Raw genomic sequence first — 19,025 nt, forward strand, 5'->3', positions numbered from 1 at the left:
AAATTTATTTTCTGTTGCTGTTGACATAATTAGTTGTAATATGTGTTGATGTTCGACATTTCTTTACCATATACTTCTATTTTCCATGTATGTGAGCGAGCTGGAACTCTGTTTGAATAGAGTTTGAGTCTAAAATATGTTTGAATAAGAGGAAAATAATGTCATTACTGTGATTTAATGTAGGATTATCAGAATCCAAATGTTTATGTACCTATGAAAGGCCCCACTACTACTTTTAAATTGTACTGCATTTTTGAGCAGGAGCAATGTTTGTTTTACACATTGTGAATGGTCATGGAAATTTTATTTTGGGTCCTTGAAACGTCATAGAAAGGTTTAGAAATGTTGTCGATGAAAATGTGTGGCATCACAGGTTCATATTTAGATAACATCAAATAACTAAGAAGCTGCAGAAATGCGTTTTAAAAAAGTTACATGATCTCTAAACCTTAAATATTCCTCTTACTGACTTGTACAAACATGATGAAAAAAAACCGTCCAGTCATAATGTGAGTTTTAATATTAAGTATGAAAACAGTGGCCACAACATTTCAGGATGGTGTAGCATTAATTTATCTTATAGGATCAAATAACAGCTGAACAAATACAGTCATAATCAACAAAGGACAACAGTTTCAGGCCACCTTCAGTTATCTGACATGAGCTGATTCAGACGAGTACTCATATTAACTCAACAGATAAAATGCTGAGAAGGCCTTGTATTTGGACCGATGTCAAAAACTCTTTCACTGTAAAATCTGCCCTTTAAATTTCATGATGCAGAAACTTTCATATGAGGAAACTTCTCCTCGAGTTTGGCCTGAGTTTCCTTCTCTAACCTTGCTTTCCTGGCCCTCTCTCGAAGCGCCTTCTCAATGCGCAGCCTGCAGGAAAGAAACATGACAACAAAAAGAAATCAGCATTTTGTTTTGTGAAAGAAAACATTTACATAGCATAACTAAAATCTCCACGCTCTTTTACATCTACTGAAACATCCTCTTACACCTTATAAAAAGGGCAATATTGTGTGTGGTGGCACTGTCAGTCTACTTAGTGCTGCAGTGGTTAGCACTGACGCCTCCGGTGGGTTGTGGGTTTGAACCCGCTGACTGACTGAAGCTTTTCTGTGTGTGACATGCAGGTTAGGTTTACACTTGGAAACTTGAGGAAATTGGTTTGACTTCTTGCAAAAATAAGGGGAGAAGGCAATGAGCAATTTAACAAGACATGACCCAAAACTTAGCAAGAAATTAGTAAAAAAAAAAAAAAAATTACAAGAAAAATACTTGGAAAGAGGCAACTTAAAAATAAAAATACAAAACACACAAAAACAAATGACCCAAAAGAGTGCAGAAAATTTAAACAAGAATTATGTATACATTATTGTGTAAATAGATAATCATTAATATAGTTTTCTGGACATTTTTCCAGTTTTTTGTCGTGTTTTTTTAAGGTATTATTGTACCTTTACTAATTTTTTGCAATGTGTGGGACATTTCTTGCCAAGTTGCTCGCTGCCTTTCCTCCATAGTTGTATTGTCCTCCAATTTGCTGTGGTTTCAAAGGGTTAAATAACTTGTCTCAAGCCAACTCGTGACCCTTCAGAGGATTTATAAGCAGTTACAGAAATGGAGGGACATATTGCGTGTGTGCTATGTCTCACCTGATGTGTGGTTGGACAAACTTGGGTGTGTAGAACCTCTTTCGCTTGTACCTTTTGTTCATGTACCAAGGAATGGCATATTCTTTGAATCGATACCTGAAGGAAAAACACAAAACACAAGTGAGTGATGCTACTTCCCATATTTCATTTTCTAAAGCCTCGCCCCTTACGCCCATTTACCACCAATCAGCCTGGTTCAATTCACTTTATTACACATCAGAACGCTTATTTTTAAGAGAAGAGGGTGCCGACATTAGCACACCTATGTATGCCTGCAGTGTGCCGAGCAGGGGGAGTCTGTACACGGGTGACAGGTATCGTAGCAGCAGATATGCCGGATTCACCACTAAATTTGTGCGGCAAGAGTGGTGCACATGTCCAATACAAACACAAATAAGTCAAGATAGAGATATATGTAGATGTTGGGAACCTGTTGTGTGAATGTATGTTTTTTATTCATTAAGTTATTTTACTTAAATATTTAAAATGTCTTTATTTTTTTAATTTTTTTTTTTCTTTAATATACTTTTACCATCTGGTCATCTGTCATTATATGTACATGTAACTCTTATTTTTCATGGTTTAGGTTGTTTGGATACTATATTTTTTAAACAAAAATAAGTATGACTGAAGATTGCTGCATTCTTGCAGAGCTGTATGTGTGACTTTATATATACGGAGAATTTGCGCTCACCAGTAGGTGTATCCAAGTATGTTCTTCCTCCAAGTTCCCGGTCTGCCTTTCTCCTGTCCTGTCTGCAGCACGCGCAATGCAGTCTCTCTTTCGTTTACAACCGTTTCCAGTCTGATCAGCGACCGCTCAACCTGGGAGGAAGAAGACAGCAAGATCAACCTCAGCGAGGGCTCCTACATGAAAACAAACACCCACAATACTGCAGGTACACACCCTGCATCCACCTAGCTCTGTCAAAGGCTGAGCTATCCAATTCAAAACATTATTAATTAGTACATTAGTAGTGGAGATATCACTTAAGCATTATACTAACCTTCCTTATTCTTTCTGGACTCGGCATCAGAACCTTTTGCCTTCGTGACTCCTGCTGAAGTGTGAGCAGCATGTTCTTCTCTTTCAGCAGCACATACCTGAGACAGAACGAGCGTTACACACACGCCGAATAATGATTAAACACCGTGAAGCACCTGTGTGTCTCAACATTGCTCACCAGAGTTTGTGTAAATCTTCATTGCTCTTTGTTCTTAGCTGTTTGGCAGTCCATGGTGCACCTACGAAACAACAACAAACCAAAATGTTTGCAAATTTCAATTTGTAAATTTTAGCTACAATAGCACTACAGCACCATAATGTGTTTAAATGTCCATACGTGTTGTTGTTTCTAACTATGCCTATTGTGATGTTTTATTGTTACAGCTACAAGCAGACTGTGCAGCCATAGTGGAGACATGAGCTCTGTGAATACATCACAGTCTCACCTGACTTCACGTCGGACTGTCCCCAGTTCTCAGGGAGGTCAAAGAACTCTTCCAGCCCTCTTCTGCAGACGGTCGTGTGCAGGGCTCGACACTGACCCACGGGGCTGGTGGGACTGTAACAAGACAGGGCAGCGAGTGGAGACGTCTCCCTGATGGCAGCAAAATATGAAAACATTATGGGAGATAAACCATCTTAAATTACAATAAGCTTGTTTTAGGTAAATCTAAAACAAATAAATGCTTCTCTTAAAATGGTTCCTACTCTCCTTCCTTAACTTCCCTCTCCTTTCCTTTCTGCCCCAGAAACTGATGTTGGTGCTTGCTGGTGTGTTTATTCACTCATTTATTTGCACAACATGAAACACAAGATAAAACATAAGCGTATATTCTTAGACAAAATGATTATACGGTACAACTGAGGCTGGGTGATGTGGAGAAAATCCTATATTGAGATACTTCTGAACAAATACATTTATATCAGTATTGCCAATATTGTAAGTTTGATTGGTGCTTTTACAGAAGTATTGACACAATGAGATTTCTGATGAATAGTCATCAGTAATGTTGATATAATGACTAAAAGGGTAAAGGCAAATTAGAAGGAAAATAATCACTTGATTGTAATACACCCTTTAAAACCAGGAAAAGACAACACTTAGGATATACAATATCCAAAATCTAAAACAATGTAGTCTCATATCACAATGTAGGTGAAAATGTCAGGAGCCAAATAACTGCAGACAACAACAATGTGATCATATATTTCCTTAACCAACACTACAGTCCCGTTACAAGTGCAAATAAATAATACGAAGCAGTTTGAAACACATTTTTAAGAAGCTTTCGGGAATAATCTGCATTAAGAAAAGGGTGTTGCAATTTTACCAGCCACTGCAATACAATGGAAAATAAATAAAGCATCTTCCAGGTCTTCTTTAACAAAGTTTTGACAGAAAAACACCTATAAATCATATAAAGGCTGTTTTGTAAGATTAGTGTTCTAGTTATAGCTTGTGATGTCTTCCTGTCTTAAAATACAGAAACCTTCTACAATTATATTTGTCAACACCATGAGGACCACACTGTCAAAATAAAACCACACTGTCAAAATAAAACAACACTGTAATGATGATAATAATAATAATAATAATAATAATAATAATAATAATAATAATAATAATAATGTAATAACACAAACCGTCACTGAGCAGCAGACAGTGTTAGCTGTTAACACGTTTGACTTTAACGTCGCGTATAATAAATCACGTTTTTAACGATGCAACAGCATCTTACCTGTAAAGACGAGGCTGATATCTGGTCAAAGTAGCAGTACAGTGCTGAGTATTAATCGACGAGGATATCCTAAAAACATTTTGAAACTGCTTGCAAAGAGTCAAAACGCGTCCTGCGGATGAGGACGCCGCCATCTTTACCGTGGTCCTTTCCACGTTACCCGTCATGCATTTTTCTAATATCTATTTTTTTTTAAGTTTGACTTTTTCGAGTAAGACATATTTATTTACGTTGTAACTTGTATAAAATATGCTTACACAACAATACCACAAAATAAAAAATTGTATGAAAGGAAGGAATAACGTTGCTGCCCATGTAAAAGATGGCGGTTTCCACTTCACTCTCTCATCAACGAATCAGAAGTCGTGTTGTTGAGCCGCCGTCCCACAGTAAAGATGGTGGGCATGAGTGTTCTCAGGTCTGCTGCTGCTTTTGCAGCCAGACTGAGTCCTCTGAAATCGGGAAATAATGCGGCAAATTTGCTCACTCGAACAATCCCACGGACAGATAAAGGTAAGAGACACTATGGCGGTTTAAAGAGTGAGAAGTCTGACCTAAAAGGTGCCTTTCTCTTCTTGTGACCTTGCGCCGGGGCTCGTTAGCATGCTAATGTTAGCTAGCTGGTAAGGTTTGTCCTGCTGTCAACAATAAACTTCAAAGTTGGTTTATAACGTTACCTCAATAGTTACAGACAGAAGCTCACTCCTATATGTCATCTAAGAGCATTTTAAATTGCCATTTAGCCGGTGAAACAATAATAATTGCTCATTTAGTGTCTCAATTACAGTTTAATAACGTCTCCCATGTAATAATAAATACTCATACAGAATAATGTGGTTTACAGTTTATTCCTCCGAAATGAATTTTAACGTTTCATCTCATTTTAGTAATTTTTATAATAATCCTAGAGCTTAGATTCCAGAGACGTGTGTGTATTTGTAATTTGCAGACATCATTACCCCATAAATGTCATTTGATTTAGTGGGATACACATTAAACATTTTACCACACGAGTAAACTTTAGTAAATATCATGATAAGTTACCGTAATGTAAGAATAAAACTGTAATAAGATCATATGATAAAGGTACATTTGAGGAATCGTCATGAATAATGTGGATGTAATGAAGTACTGACTGCTCATATTTCTCACATATTACAGCCTGTTAAATTCATGACATTATCACAAGAATCAAAATCCCAGTCTGTCTAATTTGACATAATGCTTTCAATATTATGCTAATGATGTGACACATTTCATTGTGAAATACATGATCTCTCACTGCAGTATATCCTGACTTGTCTTGCAGTGGCTGTTCGTTGGGGCCATGGGAAGAAGATGTTTGTCATCAAACCTACTGACTTCTACGACAGGAGATTTCTGCGCGCGTTGGTGAGTGCAGCAAAACCATCTGATTCATTTTCCGTTATCATGAAAAATTCAGGGGTTGTCCCAGCCCAGATTTGGGAGGTGCAGTAAGTAGGTAAAAATAAGGTTCCCACAGATCCTTTAAAAGTCATAAAAGGCATTAAATTCATTAATCTAAAATAATTGGTATTAAAATGTCTTATATCAATCTTTTAAAAGCCTTAACAATCCAAAGACATGTGAAGTAGGATTTAATGAATCTTTTTGTTTCTGACATTGTGTCATAAAATCTCAAAATAATTGGTAGTATATAATTTTTAACTAATTTACCGAATTTAACGTCACACTTTTTAAGAGAGAGGAACCAATAACACTCATATACATTTACATCATCCAGTCAAATGTAGTAATGGTAAGGAATGGAAACTTGTGTGTTATGTGTTTTTAAATTTGAACAAAAAAGATCATGTTTAAACTGAAATAAATATTTGGGCAAAATGATCCCTAACTCTAGCTAACCAATGTGAATTAGGGTTCATGTTCTTTTTTTATTTTCAGTTGTGGTTATTGTAAAATCTAATTTTCCTTAAACTGAAGGAAATCTGTAATGGGATCAATGTAAGCAGCAGTTAGCCTTCATAAACAGCTGTGTGTCGAAAGCCAAAACACTGAAGTGGAGTCCTGCTTTACTAACTCACTGTTTCAAAGTATGCACATGAATTCTTTATGCCTGTCATGTAATTGTTCAAAGTTCAGCCCCCCAACAGTCTTAAAAGTTGTATTTCTGAAGGTATTTGCATCACAATTCAAAACTGTCTTCTCTTGTTGAATCCAAAAAATGAATACATGCCACCATTTCCCTTATTTGAGAGCATGTTTGCACATACACGTCACATTTATATTTCACAGATAAGGATGCACTAATATAGAAGGAATTCAGTATCGAACTAGATTAAGCTTACACACTTGTATCACTAACATTAAATGGAGCCAGTAATGAGGACTGCAAGCATCAAGCTAAAAGTGGACAGAATTTCTGGTCTAGAAATTACTCATATACTCATATAGTTGCTATGATATGAAATAAAAGCCATACATAAAATGTTAACCACTTTTGCATCAAAGTTAACATTTTCCTAACATATTGGCTTCCAGTATTAAGCACTCCTTGTACAGACCAACAGTTTTCAGTATTTCATTTTGACTTCTCATTTTTTCCCTTCAGCAATATTACATCCTGCTGACTGGCATTCCTGTGGCGGTCATTGTCACGTGTGTGAATATTTTCATCGGTAAGCACATATTTTTATTTGGATCATTTGATAATATTTGTTCATTTAAAGATGTGGTTTGATGGATAAATTCAAATTAAATATGTTACTTTAAAGTTGAACATGTATGTGATTGTGTTGTGAAGGTGAGGCGGAGCTGGTTGAAACTCCTGAGGACTACGAACCCGAGCACTGGGAGTACTACAAGGTACGTAGAAACTGTAGCATATTATCTCATTAGACGTTTTTTTGTGCCGCTGATCTGAGCCCTGGTTTAGGGAAGCATGAGCTCAGGCATGCATTAAAGATGGAATCTGGCATTATTGTATGTGGATACCATAGTAACCCCTGCCATCACGAAGCCTTTGCTGCAATGTCAACTTTTAAAACAGTTGTAATCGCCACTGGTGAATTGTTTGGCCATTTTTAAGAGCTGTTTGGACCCAAACAGAGAGCACCCTATGTACCATTCTTTAATTCATGGGGAAATATTTTTGAGAAATGTTAAAGGATCAATCTAATATAGCCACAGTACTAATGAAACCTCTTATAGTGACCACGTCTGTCCAGGTCAAATTGATCACTCCAAGTGAACAATGATAATAACCAAATAGTTTTTGGTTTTCTTTCTTTCTTTCTTTCTTTCTTTCTTTTTTTTGAAATTCTCTTTTTATTGATTTAAGACAAAGTTCAAACAGCTATTCCTCATAGGAATCAGTAGCCTTATCTTTCCAAACCTTCTTTAAATGAGAGTAATACAAAAGTGAACTTGAGCAGTATAAAATACAGCAGCCTAATAGGACCAATAATTAAGTATCAACATTAAAAATTAATATTAAAAAAAGATTAACGAGCTTCATAGATAGAACCAAAATGTTGGGGTGTGTCTTCATGATAATCTGATCACTTTACGACAAACAAAATTCACCTTAACCAAATGATGAACATACAGGTGAATATACTCTATCCAGCTTTCCCATCTTTAAAAAAAATCTGTTGCAGTTTAATAGCAAAAGTAATCATTTCCATCTTAAAGATGTCATATATAATGTCATTCCAATCGTGAACTATAGGTATTGCTGGTTTTAGCCACTTTCTAGTTATGGCTTTCCTGCCAGCAGTGCTTAGGAACACAAATAGACATCTCTCCGAAGAGGTAACATCTTCTATGGGCAGGGTGCCCAGATTTCTCTTATTTAAATGTATTTATTCAACTGGAATACTCTTTGCAAAACTGTATGAACCTGCCAGAGGGGAATTAATAATGGGCAGACCAGGATATTTGGTATATATAATATGTTGTCATGTATGAAAACCCCCAAAATGATCACTATAATTCCAACAGCATCCGTGTAACAATGATTCTGTCCCCAGCTTTGTTATCCACATAAATGATTGATCAATACAGCCGGGATCACTACAAGCGATTTCCACTGTGCTTAATTCAACTGAAACATCAGTGACTGTTTATTTGGATCAAATACATTTGCAGCCATTACAATTACTTTGTCGTGTGTGTCGCTGCAGCACCCCATCACCAGGTGGATTGCACGGACCTTCTACGATTCCCCAGTGAAGGACTATGAAAAGATGATGGCTGCTATCCAAGTGGAGAAAGAAAAGGCAGACATGAGGTGAGTTTTTCCTTCTGTCAGTTGTGAAGATGAGAAAACCATCATGATACAGGGGCATATCAGCATTTTTAAATGTCCTTAACAAGGTTCTTGCAAATCCTTTAAAATGTCGTGAAAGACATTGAAGTCATTAATAAAAAAATAGGCTCCAATTGTAATCAAATATCTTAAAAATCAAACATTTTAAAAAATGCTAACAAAAATTAAGTAGAATTGTATGAATTATTTTTTGCTGACATTGCATTGTGAAATCTCAAAATCAGCGCCCGGGTCAGCAGCAACAGATGTCCGTAAAACATCTGTCTGTACGCTTACACAGAGGGCAGAACACAGTGAAGAAACACCCGTCATACAAGTCAAATGAGGGAGTTGTGGATGTATTCAATGTTCCTCTTATTTTTTTTCTCTTCAGATTTGTTTTTTGTAATATTGTCCCTAAATTTAAGTCTCAGTGTCATTAAAAAAGTCTTAATAGGTCTTAAATCTAACCTGCCTTAAGCTGCAGGAACCCTGCTTAAACTTCACCAGTGACAAAGAAAAGAAAAAAACTTATTAAAGTTGTAAGCAGGAAAAAAGTGGTTAGCAAAGTTATACATCAACAGCCAACCATGCTCTGATGTTGCATATAGTGCAAACAGGTTTGTAAGGGTTGTTGTTTGTCAGGCCTGCCAAAAAATCTGCTTTAAACTTAAGTAACGGTGTTAAGGAAGTTTTATCTGTGGCTGTTAAAGTGGCTTCCATAGACATTTGTTCAATCATAAAACTGTGATTTTATTATTCCAGTGTTAGATAACAATTCTGAATGCATCTTGCCAATCTGAATCTTTTTTTTGTCAAGCACCAAATATGGACTAAATATGAGATGTGACGTTTCTTATCAATCACACTTTCCATTTAACACCAGAACTGCAGTCGTTGTACCATCTGTGTTTCTTTGTTGGTCCCAAAGTTGGACCATGACGCTACAGTTTACAAATGCAGATGGAACAAATTCTGCATTAAAAACATGTACTGGGCGTTACAGTTTAAAAAAATTATATATATATTTTTAAAAAGCCTCAAATGCTGTTCATAGACACGCAGGATTGTCAAAACAAAGGACACCAGTGAATCACACAACACAGTCATTCTTGGATTCAGTTTGAGTCTAGTTTAATCACACAGAGATGCTAATTAGATTCACTGTTTAGGAAAAAATGTTTTAATTTTTCTGTATAAAGGCATGTCGGTGTTTTTGTTGTAGTAATAGTAGTTTATCCCGAACATGTGAAAAAAAAAAGTACAGCAAAAAAGACAATCATAATGTAGAGGACAGACCTAAAAATACATTACAAAAGAAAACAAGAAAAATGTAAACAGCACATTACGATTTGATTGACATATCTGAAAAGGATATGTTATACAAGTTCTTGTGTTACATATACAAGTTCTCCTGTTATACAAGGTTTCCTGGCTTTGTGAAAAGGCTGTGAATTGTATTGTAACACTGTTCTCAGATTCACAACTTAATTAATTCACTGCCTTTTTGTAAACAGACTGGCACAGCTGGAGGTGCGTCGACAGATGAGGCAGAAGGGAGACGGACCCTGGTACCACGTGGAGACCCTCAGCAAGGAGCTGGTTGACTACAGCCCCAAATCAACACCTGACAATTAATCCAGACGTCATCTGTACGTCATGCTGTTAAATCTCACTGTTTGTACATTTTTCCCTCCTTGCGTAAATAAAGTATCTATCTACTCTAATATTTTGTCTTCCATTATCTTTATTGACTTGCTTTATTACAGTAACTTTTTACCTGTTTGTCAATGTATAATCATGGACATGACACAGACACATGCATATAGTAACATAATACTTTATTCATCACACTAAATGGCCCCTAAACAGGTAAAGCATTTCTGTAAATAAGATAAAAGGCAAAGTTGAATTCGCTTCCTCTGAAGCCTTATTTTGAAAGTCCGATTTCCTGTTGATATTGCTGGGCCTTTATTTTGAAGCCGTCTGGGCGGAAATGGGTAAATACGGCACAAACGTCTGAGAAAAATGGAGGGAAACACCGAAATGTTTGAAGTTTCTGACTATTTCTCGCCGAAATAAGCGCCAGGGTGGAATGGGAACACGGTGTGTCGTGGTTTGGTAGGTTTTCTTTGTTTCTGGCTGTGTGTTTTTAACTGACATTGTGGTAAATCTGAGAAAATTGAGGTGTTTGGATGTCGCAGCTTTCTTTCTTAATATGGCTGCTGACGTACTTCGGTAAATGTTGACATCTCTGATGCTAATATGCATGTTTCACTCGGGTGAATTATAGTGTAATTTGCTTTTGTATATATTTACATGATTTATGGTTAAATTCCACGTATGTGAGCTCATTTATTTTTGTGTGCTTTCAGCTCTTACGGTGGTTTAAAGGTGTGTTTTGAACACGGTTGTAATGAAAACGGTGACGGTGAAAGAAAATCTGAACTAAAACAAAAATTGCAACATTTCAACAGCAAAGGGATCGTGCAAACAGAAAGCATCAGTACAAAAACAAACAATACAACATAATGGGTACCTATAGGGACAAAAAAAGAGTATGAGTATAATAAGTAAACAGAAAAAACAGAGCACACTATAAAATATGATTAGTTGATCTTATTTAAAATAATCTTGTAAACCGAATGCCTTGATAAAGGAGATTAAATGTAAGTATTAATCTTAATTTATTCTATATGTAACGTGAAGTTTATTTAAAATGTTGCTGTGTTTACTTAGTTTTGCGAAGTTTTTGCTACTTAAAGGACAAGTGGAATCAACTTGTTCTTTCTTAGTTTTAGCAACTTCTGTAAAACAGGTTAGTCTGACATCATTTGACAGGCTTATAGACTGTATCTCTCTCTCTCTCTCTTTAAATATATATATATATATATGTGTATATATACACAGTCCGTGATCATGACAAGAGTATTTTGCCAGTCATAAAGTTAGGAGATCTGTTTGGTTTTGTTAACATTTTCAAGAATAAACAAATAATGATAGACTAGTTTGCAACCCGCAGAATACATATATACAAAACGTATGTTTTTTTCCACATTTTTCCAGTTTCTTGCTTGTTGCCTTTTGTTCATGTTTTTGAAAGACATTATAAAGAGGTTCAGGCTCTAAATATTTAAATGTTTGTGATTGTATACAGTACTGGAAAATTGATGTCGATTTTTTTTTTATTTACAGGGTTGAATGGACACAGGAAAGGTGGAAATTAATGCATAAAAATTCACCAGAATGCAGGAAATCAAGTGTTTGACGCTGTGTTGAAATGAAATCTACACCCTTGGTTAATATTGTTTGCATGTAATGAGAGTGTCCACCTGGTGGCAGAGCTGTGCAGTCAAGATGATTGTTTTCTGATAGAACATTTATTTATTATGGATGCACAATACTACTGAGAAAAAAAGACATTTTAAAAATTGTTTATAATTTTAACAACAAAAGCTGCTGCAGGTTAACACAGATTAATGAAGTATTTTATTGGGCATTATACAGCAAGCAGCAGCTAAAATCAAAGTGCACCTCATGTTCACATTTTTCCTGAATCCTGGAGGTGGAAACATCATAATATAGAAAGTAGTACACAACTCTTTTTTTGAATATGAAATATCTACTAAGTCTACTCCTTTAACCCCAGGGTTATCACCTGTTATTAAGATAATCCAGACAACTGTGCTCTTGAATATCTAATGACTTTTGCTATTCTAAACGCTAAATTTTTTATTCATAAACAGAAATTCTTCAAGTCAACTCTTACATTATATATCTTCTCCTGGAACTAAGTCACTCAGCTCAAATAATAACAAAAACAGTGTTGAGTTTTTGGAAAATGATGTTGCTCTTTTTCCAAAATCTTCTGACTGAATGTACCATCATTTTTTTACGTTTACACTCCTGTTTATCTTTCTTGTTTTGTTTGGTTTCTTTTTTATTTATCTACCTATTTATTTTCTCATCTGCTTGTTTGTCTGTTTGTCATTTTACGATTTTGAGGGTTTATTGATGGGTTTCTCTCTTTTGAGGGTTTTTTGTTGAGAAAAGCGAATTTAATTTTAAGTACTAGGGTTTTTTTTTTATTATTTTTTTATGACTTTGAGGTTTGAGGCGTTTCCTGATATATATATTGGGATTATATTTATTTATGTATTTTATAGGAATATTCTAAACATTTTTATGTATTGTCTCATTTATTTTTAAAGGATTTATTTCATAGCCATATTCGTTTATATATATATATATATATATATATATATATATATATATATATATATATATATATATATATATATATATATATATAATTATTATTATTATTTTAAAAAATATATATTAAAAACAAAAATAAACAGCACCGAAAAAGATGGAAGAGAAACCATGCTGTAGTAAGTGTGGGCGGCTTTATGAATCATCCTCAGAGGTGGGAGGGGCCCGTCTGGTGAAACATCCCCGTGCAGGAAACGTCACCACAGTCAACAATGTAATTTTCTGCGCAGGTCAACGCGTTTTGCGAGGAAGAAAAAAAAAAAACACCCGAAAGAACAACATTAGCCTGCATGCTCTTAGCTTTGCCGCCTGTGTTGCAGCCAGCCTCCACCCCTCTGTCATTTTATTTTTATGTTTTTCAGCGTCACATCCCCCTGGCCGGAGGAATGTAGAGACGGAGTGCTTTAAAAATAGCATCCTCTCCTCTGACAGCGCTGCTCCGGTGGCTCCGCAGCACTGTGGAGCGAGAAGCAGGAATGCGAAGATGGCTGCAGACCTCGGAGAGCTGCTGGTCCCATACATGCCCACCATCAGAGTGCCCAGGACAGGAGACAGGGTTTTCAAGAGCGAGTGCGCCTTTTCCTTCGACTCTCCCGTAAGTGTCCACACACACATACCGAGACACGAGGCGGTTGTTTTGGGGGAGAGACGGGGGATCAATGTGCGTCGCAGGCGGACTGACTGTCAGTCTGAATTGGCTCAATAACGCACGTGAATCCGCTGTGATGTGTATGTGTGTCTCCATGGCCACCTTCCCTGTGAACTTGAGGGAAATAAATAATTAAATGTTGTTTACATCAGAGGAGAGAGGGATGGAGGGGTTTCCCTTTGTGCAGGAGAGGTAGACGGTGCAGTTCAGGCCACATTATCGCTTCAGTCAATAATTGCACGAGCTAACACACCTGCCACGAGCTTTGAATTCATTTCAAAAAGCTGGAGCAGCCATGTCAGGTTGTAGCTGTGGTGTATGACACAGCTGTTTGTGTGTGTGAGAGAGTTTACAGCTTTATGGTGTTTATGAAAATTTTAATTTGCCTAAAAATCGACTTGAAGAATAACAATGTCAGTGGTGTTTAGCTCGAAGTTTCGAGGGCTGCACGATGTGAAAATGTTGATGAATATAATATTAAGATAGTAAAATAAATAAGATGGCAAAGTACAGTTCTGCAAGGACTGGGCGATATGGAGAAAATCAAATATAATTTTTTGTTGACAGAATACCTCAATATGGATAATACAAAGGTATTATAGGGTTGATAATTGGTGCTTTCACAAATATTTACATAATGAGAATTTGATGAAAAATCATCAGTAATGTGGAAATAATGGTCAAGTGAGTAAAAACAAATATTAGAACAGCAACAACAGGCTGGTAAGTTCATGAAATCCCATCACTTTATTATAATGCAGCCATTAAAACCAGGAAAAAACAACACTCATATTACGACATCCGAAATCTAAGATGACATCTAGTCTCGTATCACAATATCAATATAATATTGACATATTGCCCGGCCATAAGTTCTGCCTTTCTGCTGCTTTCAGTAGGCTTGCTTATGCTGCTAAAATAGGCTACAACAAATTCAAAGAAAAATAGAGTAAATTATTACCAGTATTTTTATTGATCAAATTGAACAATAAATTAAAAAGACAGAAAAAACTGAAAACAGAATAGGCCTGTTGGTTGTTACATTTCAAAGTGCATGTTTCTATTAATACTGTGTCTGAACTAACTAAAATAAATCTCAGCAATGCATGGAATATTTCATTTTTTTGCACTGTATCTTCTTGTTGCGATGTGGATTAAAAGAAGAACAATATGCTGTGCATCCCTAAATATTACAATATTTTCATCATTATGCTGTTATGGTTACCATGTTGAATTTATGGTGATATTTTTAATCTTTAGTGTTGTTCAGCTTTTTGTAGACTATATAAATCAATGTGAGGTGTGATGTACAGTTAAAATTCACTGCTGTGTTCAATAGTGAGGTTACAATGACTGATCAAAAACTCATGCTATCCCTGCTGGTATTGTGATAATGGTAGATTGACTTAAAGTACATTTATAGTATGTTTTAATGTTTCTGTGTTACTAGAAAGTTCATAGAAAACTTCATGACCCATTTTGTGACACATGTGACACATTGATTTGTCATCTTCTGTTTCTTTTGTGATTACGGCAATTGTGATATTGCGTCAAAACGTTGAATATTAGTATATTTTGATTTCTAAGAATGAAAAAAGAACAACTTTTAAATATGATAATCTACAGACTGGATGCAGAGCTCAGCATTCCCTGTACTTGTAAAGACTTGCTAAAGATAGAAAGTCAAAGCTTGTGCTCTTAACACATTATAAATACAGCATAAAAACCTACTTTCTCGACTGAAACCGTTTTTAAAGGTGACTCAGCTGTCTGGAGTTCATCATGTTGGCCCGAGGACCGGTTTATTTTTATCCTCGCACTGTTGAAGCTCATATGTCACTCTGGGCCACTTAAAGGTTTTCACAGGGGTTTATAAGACCTACACTGATTGCAGATTTAGGTTAGTTTTAAAAAGAGGTTCTCTCAATGTATTTTGTCTGTGGCAGTTCAAGTGTGAATGGTTGCTTTTGTCAGAAAAATCCCATCTCTTGAAGGAGGTCTTACTGTATTTATATTTTAAAACACTAAATGTGAGCCTGTGGTCACATGCAGACAAAATGATCATACCTTTGTATCCTGTAACAAGTCTCAGATACAGTAAGTTAACCCAAGATGTGACACGCGTGGGTCTCAGTCCACAGACACTCATCAGCAGTTTAATGAGGAATAGGATTACTGTGTTTTTGCACATGAGGCTTTGTCAATGAACTGCATTAATATGTAGCTATATGTAACATGATGTACATAATCTTTTGTTGAAACAACATCTGCAGCAACTCTGATGTATCAAATTGTTTGTACAAAAGAAAATATCTGCCATTAATTAAATTTTTTAGACATTCTTTAGCTGAAATAACTTGTATAAGGTGACTGTGATTTTGTAGATTTACAGTTTAAAAAAAAACAAACAGGATTTTCAGCTGCAGACATTTTCTCGTTAAAGTGAGATTTTTTTTTCTGTGCGAGAGTGCTGGAACAGATTTTTGGCTTGTTGACAAAATGCGAGAAAGACTGTTTGAGCAAGAAAGCCTTTTTGAAAATGTGCTTGCAGAATCACTGGCACATCCCCTCCACTTGCATTTCTGCTGTGCATGTTGTGTTAAGTTTTGGGGGAATGAGGCCAAAGTACACCACAAATGATATCACGTTTTTGTCACCAGCCTTTAGAGAATTATTCTTGTCTGATTTTCATTGTAAAATACTCATAAACAAAGCTAAAATACTGCCTTTCCTCCGTGCATTAGATCAGAAAAAGTATTTTTAAAAAAATATTTGTGTGAGTTTATATATAATATACTGTGTGTAGTATAAAACTGCCTCCCGGCTACTTGAAAATATCTCAGTATATAGAGGACACCAGTTCAAAGACGTATAGATTTTCTGTGTAATGTGAACTTCTGTTGTACATGTTTTGTTGTGTTGATGTTGATTGGTACTGTTTGTTTTGGTCTGCAGGAGTCAGAGGGAGGCCTGTATGTGTGTATGAACACATTCCTGGGCTTCGGACGGGAACACGTGGAGAGACATTATCGCAAAACAGGACAGAGCGTTTACATGCACCTCAAACGACATGTTAAAGAGGTAAGTTTTACACCTGCCCTGTATTTTTAGTGGGTACTGATTTGTTTTCCTTCCAACAGTGTCTTTATTGATTTTAGCAGCAGCAGTGATATACACATACACACATATCAGTACATGTATATACAGTATGTATGCATAAATACACAAACAGTCAAGAACAAAAAACTTGACATATGAACAAATTCTCAGTACAATGACTGAAGATTTAAGGCGTGTTATGCACCCCAAATAGTACAAAAAAATAATTACATGAATAGAAAAATAAAAATAACTTTACTTAATTAATTAAGTAAATTGAACTAAATGTAATTAAAAAAAAATGTAAGTTGAGAATCATGTTCAAGTGAAACATTTCAGATGAAGTGCATCTTGTATTTAGCAGAGGCTAAATTAGGGTACTGATTTTTAACATCTGTAGCATTCAGAATAATTACACATTGTTTTTATAAATCAAATTTCTAAAGGCCTTTGGATTCAAAAAGCAATAATACACAAAAGGCAATAAGAGAGACAATAATTTGATAGATATTTATCAAGAATTTATGAGCAAAGTCAAATACGAACTCAATAAAGTAGTTCCAACCAATGGTATATTAACTCAAACATAAAACCTTGTTTTAACTCCTCAAATGTTTAATTTAGTTTAGTTTAGTTTATTTGCAGAAAGAAAGTGATAAAAACAAAAGCCCATAACAACAAACATGGCATGAATTGTCAATCAAATAAAAAACTCTAAGGCACTCTCTTGAAATGTTAAAATGCCTTTATTTCTATGACATGGTCAGCATGAACCTTAAAAGCACTCCTACGCATTTCAGCATACAAACCTTCGTCAGAGAGTCAAAACAAAAATGGCATTAATTGTGCAAGAGAGGTAAGAAACTCCAAAGAGCTTTTAGTGAAACCTCCCCTCTTGGATTTACAAATTATTCTAATATTATGGCACAGATGTTTTTGTCATATTAAACTTAAATACTGACAGCAAACTTTGTTTCAATGATGGTGCAACTAAGTCCGAGTTCTTAGTTGCATACAAATAATCTAAAATAATTGAATTCATACTTGGGGGGGTCTCATAATGTGGAAAAATAGTAAGGTGGAACTGAAAAATTGGCCACAGTTGACTTTAACCCACATTTATAAGCAGTATAAACATTAAATAAGTATATATAATATATCTTCCACTGTGTGGAGGCTGGCTTATAAACAAATGATGAATGATGATGTTTAAAACACTTTTAAAATTATAAAATATGTCTTTGTAGAATTTATAATTGTGGACAAATACTTGACATTAATAAACATATGAAAATGTTCTCATAGCTGCTTAGAACTTCATTAAAGAGTGTTACGAACCATTTATTTATTGTTTGCAGTTTGCCTTTAAATGCTTAATAGGAGGACTTAAAATAAAGCATCACCCATTCATCATTTTAAAGACACACTTGTGTGTTTTACCACTGTTATTCCACTTGTGGCGTTTGTATTTCACTAAGTAGATCATGTCATTAGCGCCGTCAGGATTGCAGGATAAATTCACACCGTGGTGACTGATGCTGCAAAAGTACGCAGTGCTGAACGGGGATTCAGATAAAGAGACACACTTGTGACCTGGACTGATATCATGATGCCCTATTTTATTGTTCCCTTGTTTCCATAATATCCTATAAAGTTTCCCAGAAAGAACCTGGTAATTTGGTACTAATCATGTGGAGATATAAGAGACAGTGTTCATTTGGTACACCTTTTAATTAATTAAGATAATTAAAGCATTAATTTCAAGAGAAACCTAGAGAGTCTTATAATGAACATGCAAAAATATGAAATTCGTATACAGGCAGGTACACAATTCAATTTATACAGAAAAGTAAAAGTTTTCAATAATAAATTTAAAATGCACTTAGTATTAGGTAATTCTCACTGCAATTACAAAAAAAATACATAGCGCTTTCCAAAAAACGGACAAAGAAATGTTTATGAAAATATTTTGATATTACACATCTATAAAAAAAAATAGCTACAGCTTTATTCTTCTGAGATTTAAACAATAGCATCATACTGAATACACAAAACAAGAATCTTTTATGCTGGTACACGGTTGGACAGTAACATAATGCAATCCAAAACAACGATCCTGCAACAAATATTTTCAAAGCTTTCAGAGCTTGAGTCAACTCTGTGGTAACTTTTGAAGTTTATTGTGGTGTTGCATTGGATTGCATTATATTGTAAGGCGTTTCTGTTATTTTGTCCATCCTCTTGTGTGTGAAAATACACTCTACAAAGCACTCTTGCATTTTCTTTGTGAAAATAAAAATCCC

At 35.4% G+C, this 19,025-nt stretch overlaps 3 protein-coding genes across 6 annotated transcripts in view; 2 read left to right on the forward strand and 1 right to left on the reverse strand.

Annotated features, from left to right (window-relative positions):
• Window positions 1–497: 497 nt before the first annotated feature.
• On the reverse strand, window positions 498–4,568 carry mrpl47 (mitochondrial ribosomal protein L47). The gene is made up of 7 exons (XM_042483834.2): window positions 4,409–4,568; window positions 3,116–3,264; window positions 2,848–2,908; window positions 2,671–2,767; window positions 2,358–2,488; window positions 1,664–1,759; window positions 498–884 (listed from the first exon to the last, which is right to left on the reverse strand). The coding sequence occupies exons 1-7, from the start codon at window positions 4,540–4,542 to the stop codon at window positions 773–775; spliced, it is 780 nt and encodes a 259-aa protein (XP_042339768.2). The 5' UTR covers window positions 4,543–4,568; the 3' UTR covers window positions 498–772.
• A 184-nt stretch (window positions 4,569–4,752) lies between these two features.
• ndufb5 (NADH:ubiquinone oxidoreductase subunit B5) lies at window positions 4,753–10,426 on the forward strand. The gene is made up of 6 exons (XM_042483853.2): window positions 4,753–4,921; window positions 5,718–5,800; window positions 7,002–7,068; window positions 7,194–7,255; window positions 8,575–8,681; window positions 10,217–10,426. The coding sequence occupies exons 1-6, from the start codon at window positions 4,804–4,806 to the stop codon at window positions 10,335–10,337; spliced, it is 558 nt and encodes a 185-aa protein (XP_042339787.2). The 5' UTR covers window positions 4,753–4,803; the 3' UTR covers window positions 10,338–10,426.
• Window positions 10,427–10,706: 280 nt separating this feature from the next.
• Window positions 10,707–19,025, forward strand: part of usp13 (ubiquitin specific peptidase 13) — a 51,995-nt gene continuing 43,676 nt past the window's right edge. For 2 of the 4 annotated variants that reach the window (XM_042516415.2, XM_042516422.2), the window contains exons 1-2: window positions 13,407–13,569; window positions 16,579–16,704. In XM_042516415.2, the coding sequence (XP_042372349.1) occupies window positions 13,459–13,569; window positions 16,579–16,704 (237 nt within the window). In that variant the 5' untranslated portion in view covers window positions 13,407–13,458. Of the gene's footprint in view, window positions 10,821–13,219; window positions 13,570–16,578; window positions 16,705–19,025 lie in introns of those variants that run through there. The other 2 variants (XM_042516409.2, XM_088077723.1) reach the window with 2 other exon arrangements.

This window comes from Plectropomus leopardus, chromosome 5, assembly GCF_026936395.1.
Source record: "Plectropomus leopardus strain MGB_pleo_1.0 chromosome 5, ASM2693639v1, whole genome shotgun sequence".
In the NCBI taxonomy this organism is placed as follows: Eukaryota; Metazoa; Chordata; class Actinopteri; order Perciformes; family Serranidae; genus Plectropomus; species Plectropomus leopardus.

Bases quoted from the DNA above. Each gene is read 5' to 3' on its own strand.
- ndufb5 (XM_042483853.2), top strand. From the start codon at position 4,804: ATGGTGGGCATGAGTGTTCTCAGGTCTGCTGCTGCTTTTGCAGCCAGA. The intron at 7,069-7,193 runs GTAAGCACATAT...TGTGTTGTGAAG, and splicing joins GTGTGTGAATATTTTCATCG to GTGAGGCGGAGCTGGTTGAA. The intron at 8,682-10,216 runs GTGAGTTTTTCC...TTTTGTAAACAG, and splicing joins AAAGAAAAGGCAGACATGAG to ACTGGCACAGCTGGAGGTGC.
- mrpl47 (XM_042483834.2), bottom strand. From the start codon at position 4,542: ATGGCGGCGTCCTCATCCGCAGGACGCGTTTTGACTCTTTGCAAGCAG. The intron at 2,768-2,847 runs GTGAGCAATGTT...GTTCTGTCTCAG, and splicing joins GAAGATTTACACAAACTCTG to GTATGTGCTGCTGAAAGAGA. The intron at 885-1,663 runs GTGAGACATAGC...TCTTTCCTGCAG, and splicing joins TTTGTCCAACCACACATCAG to GCTGCGCATTGAGAAGGCGC.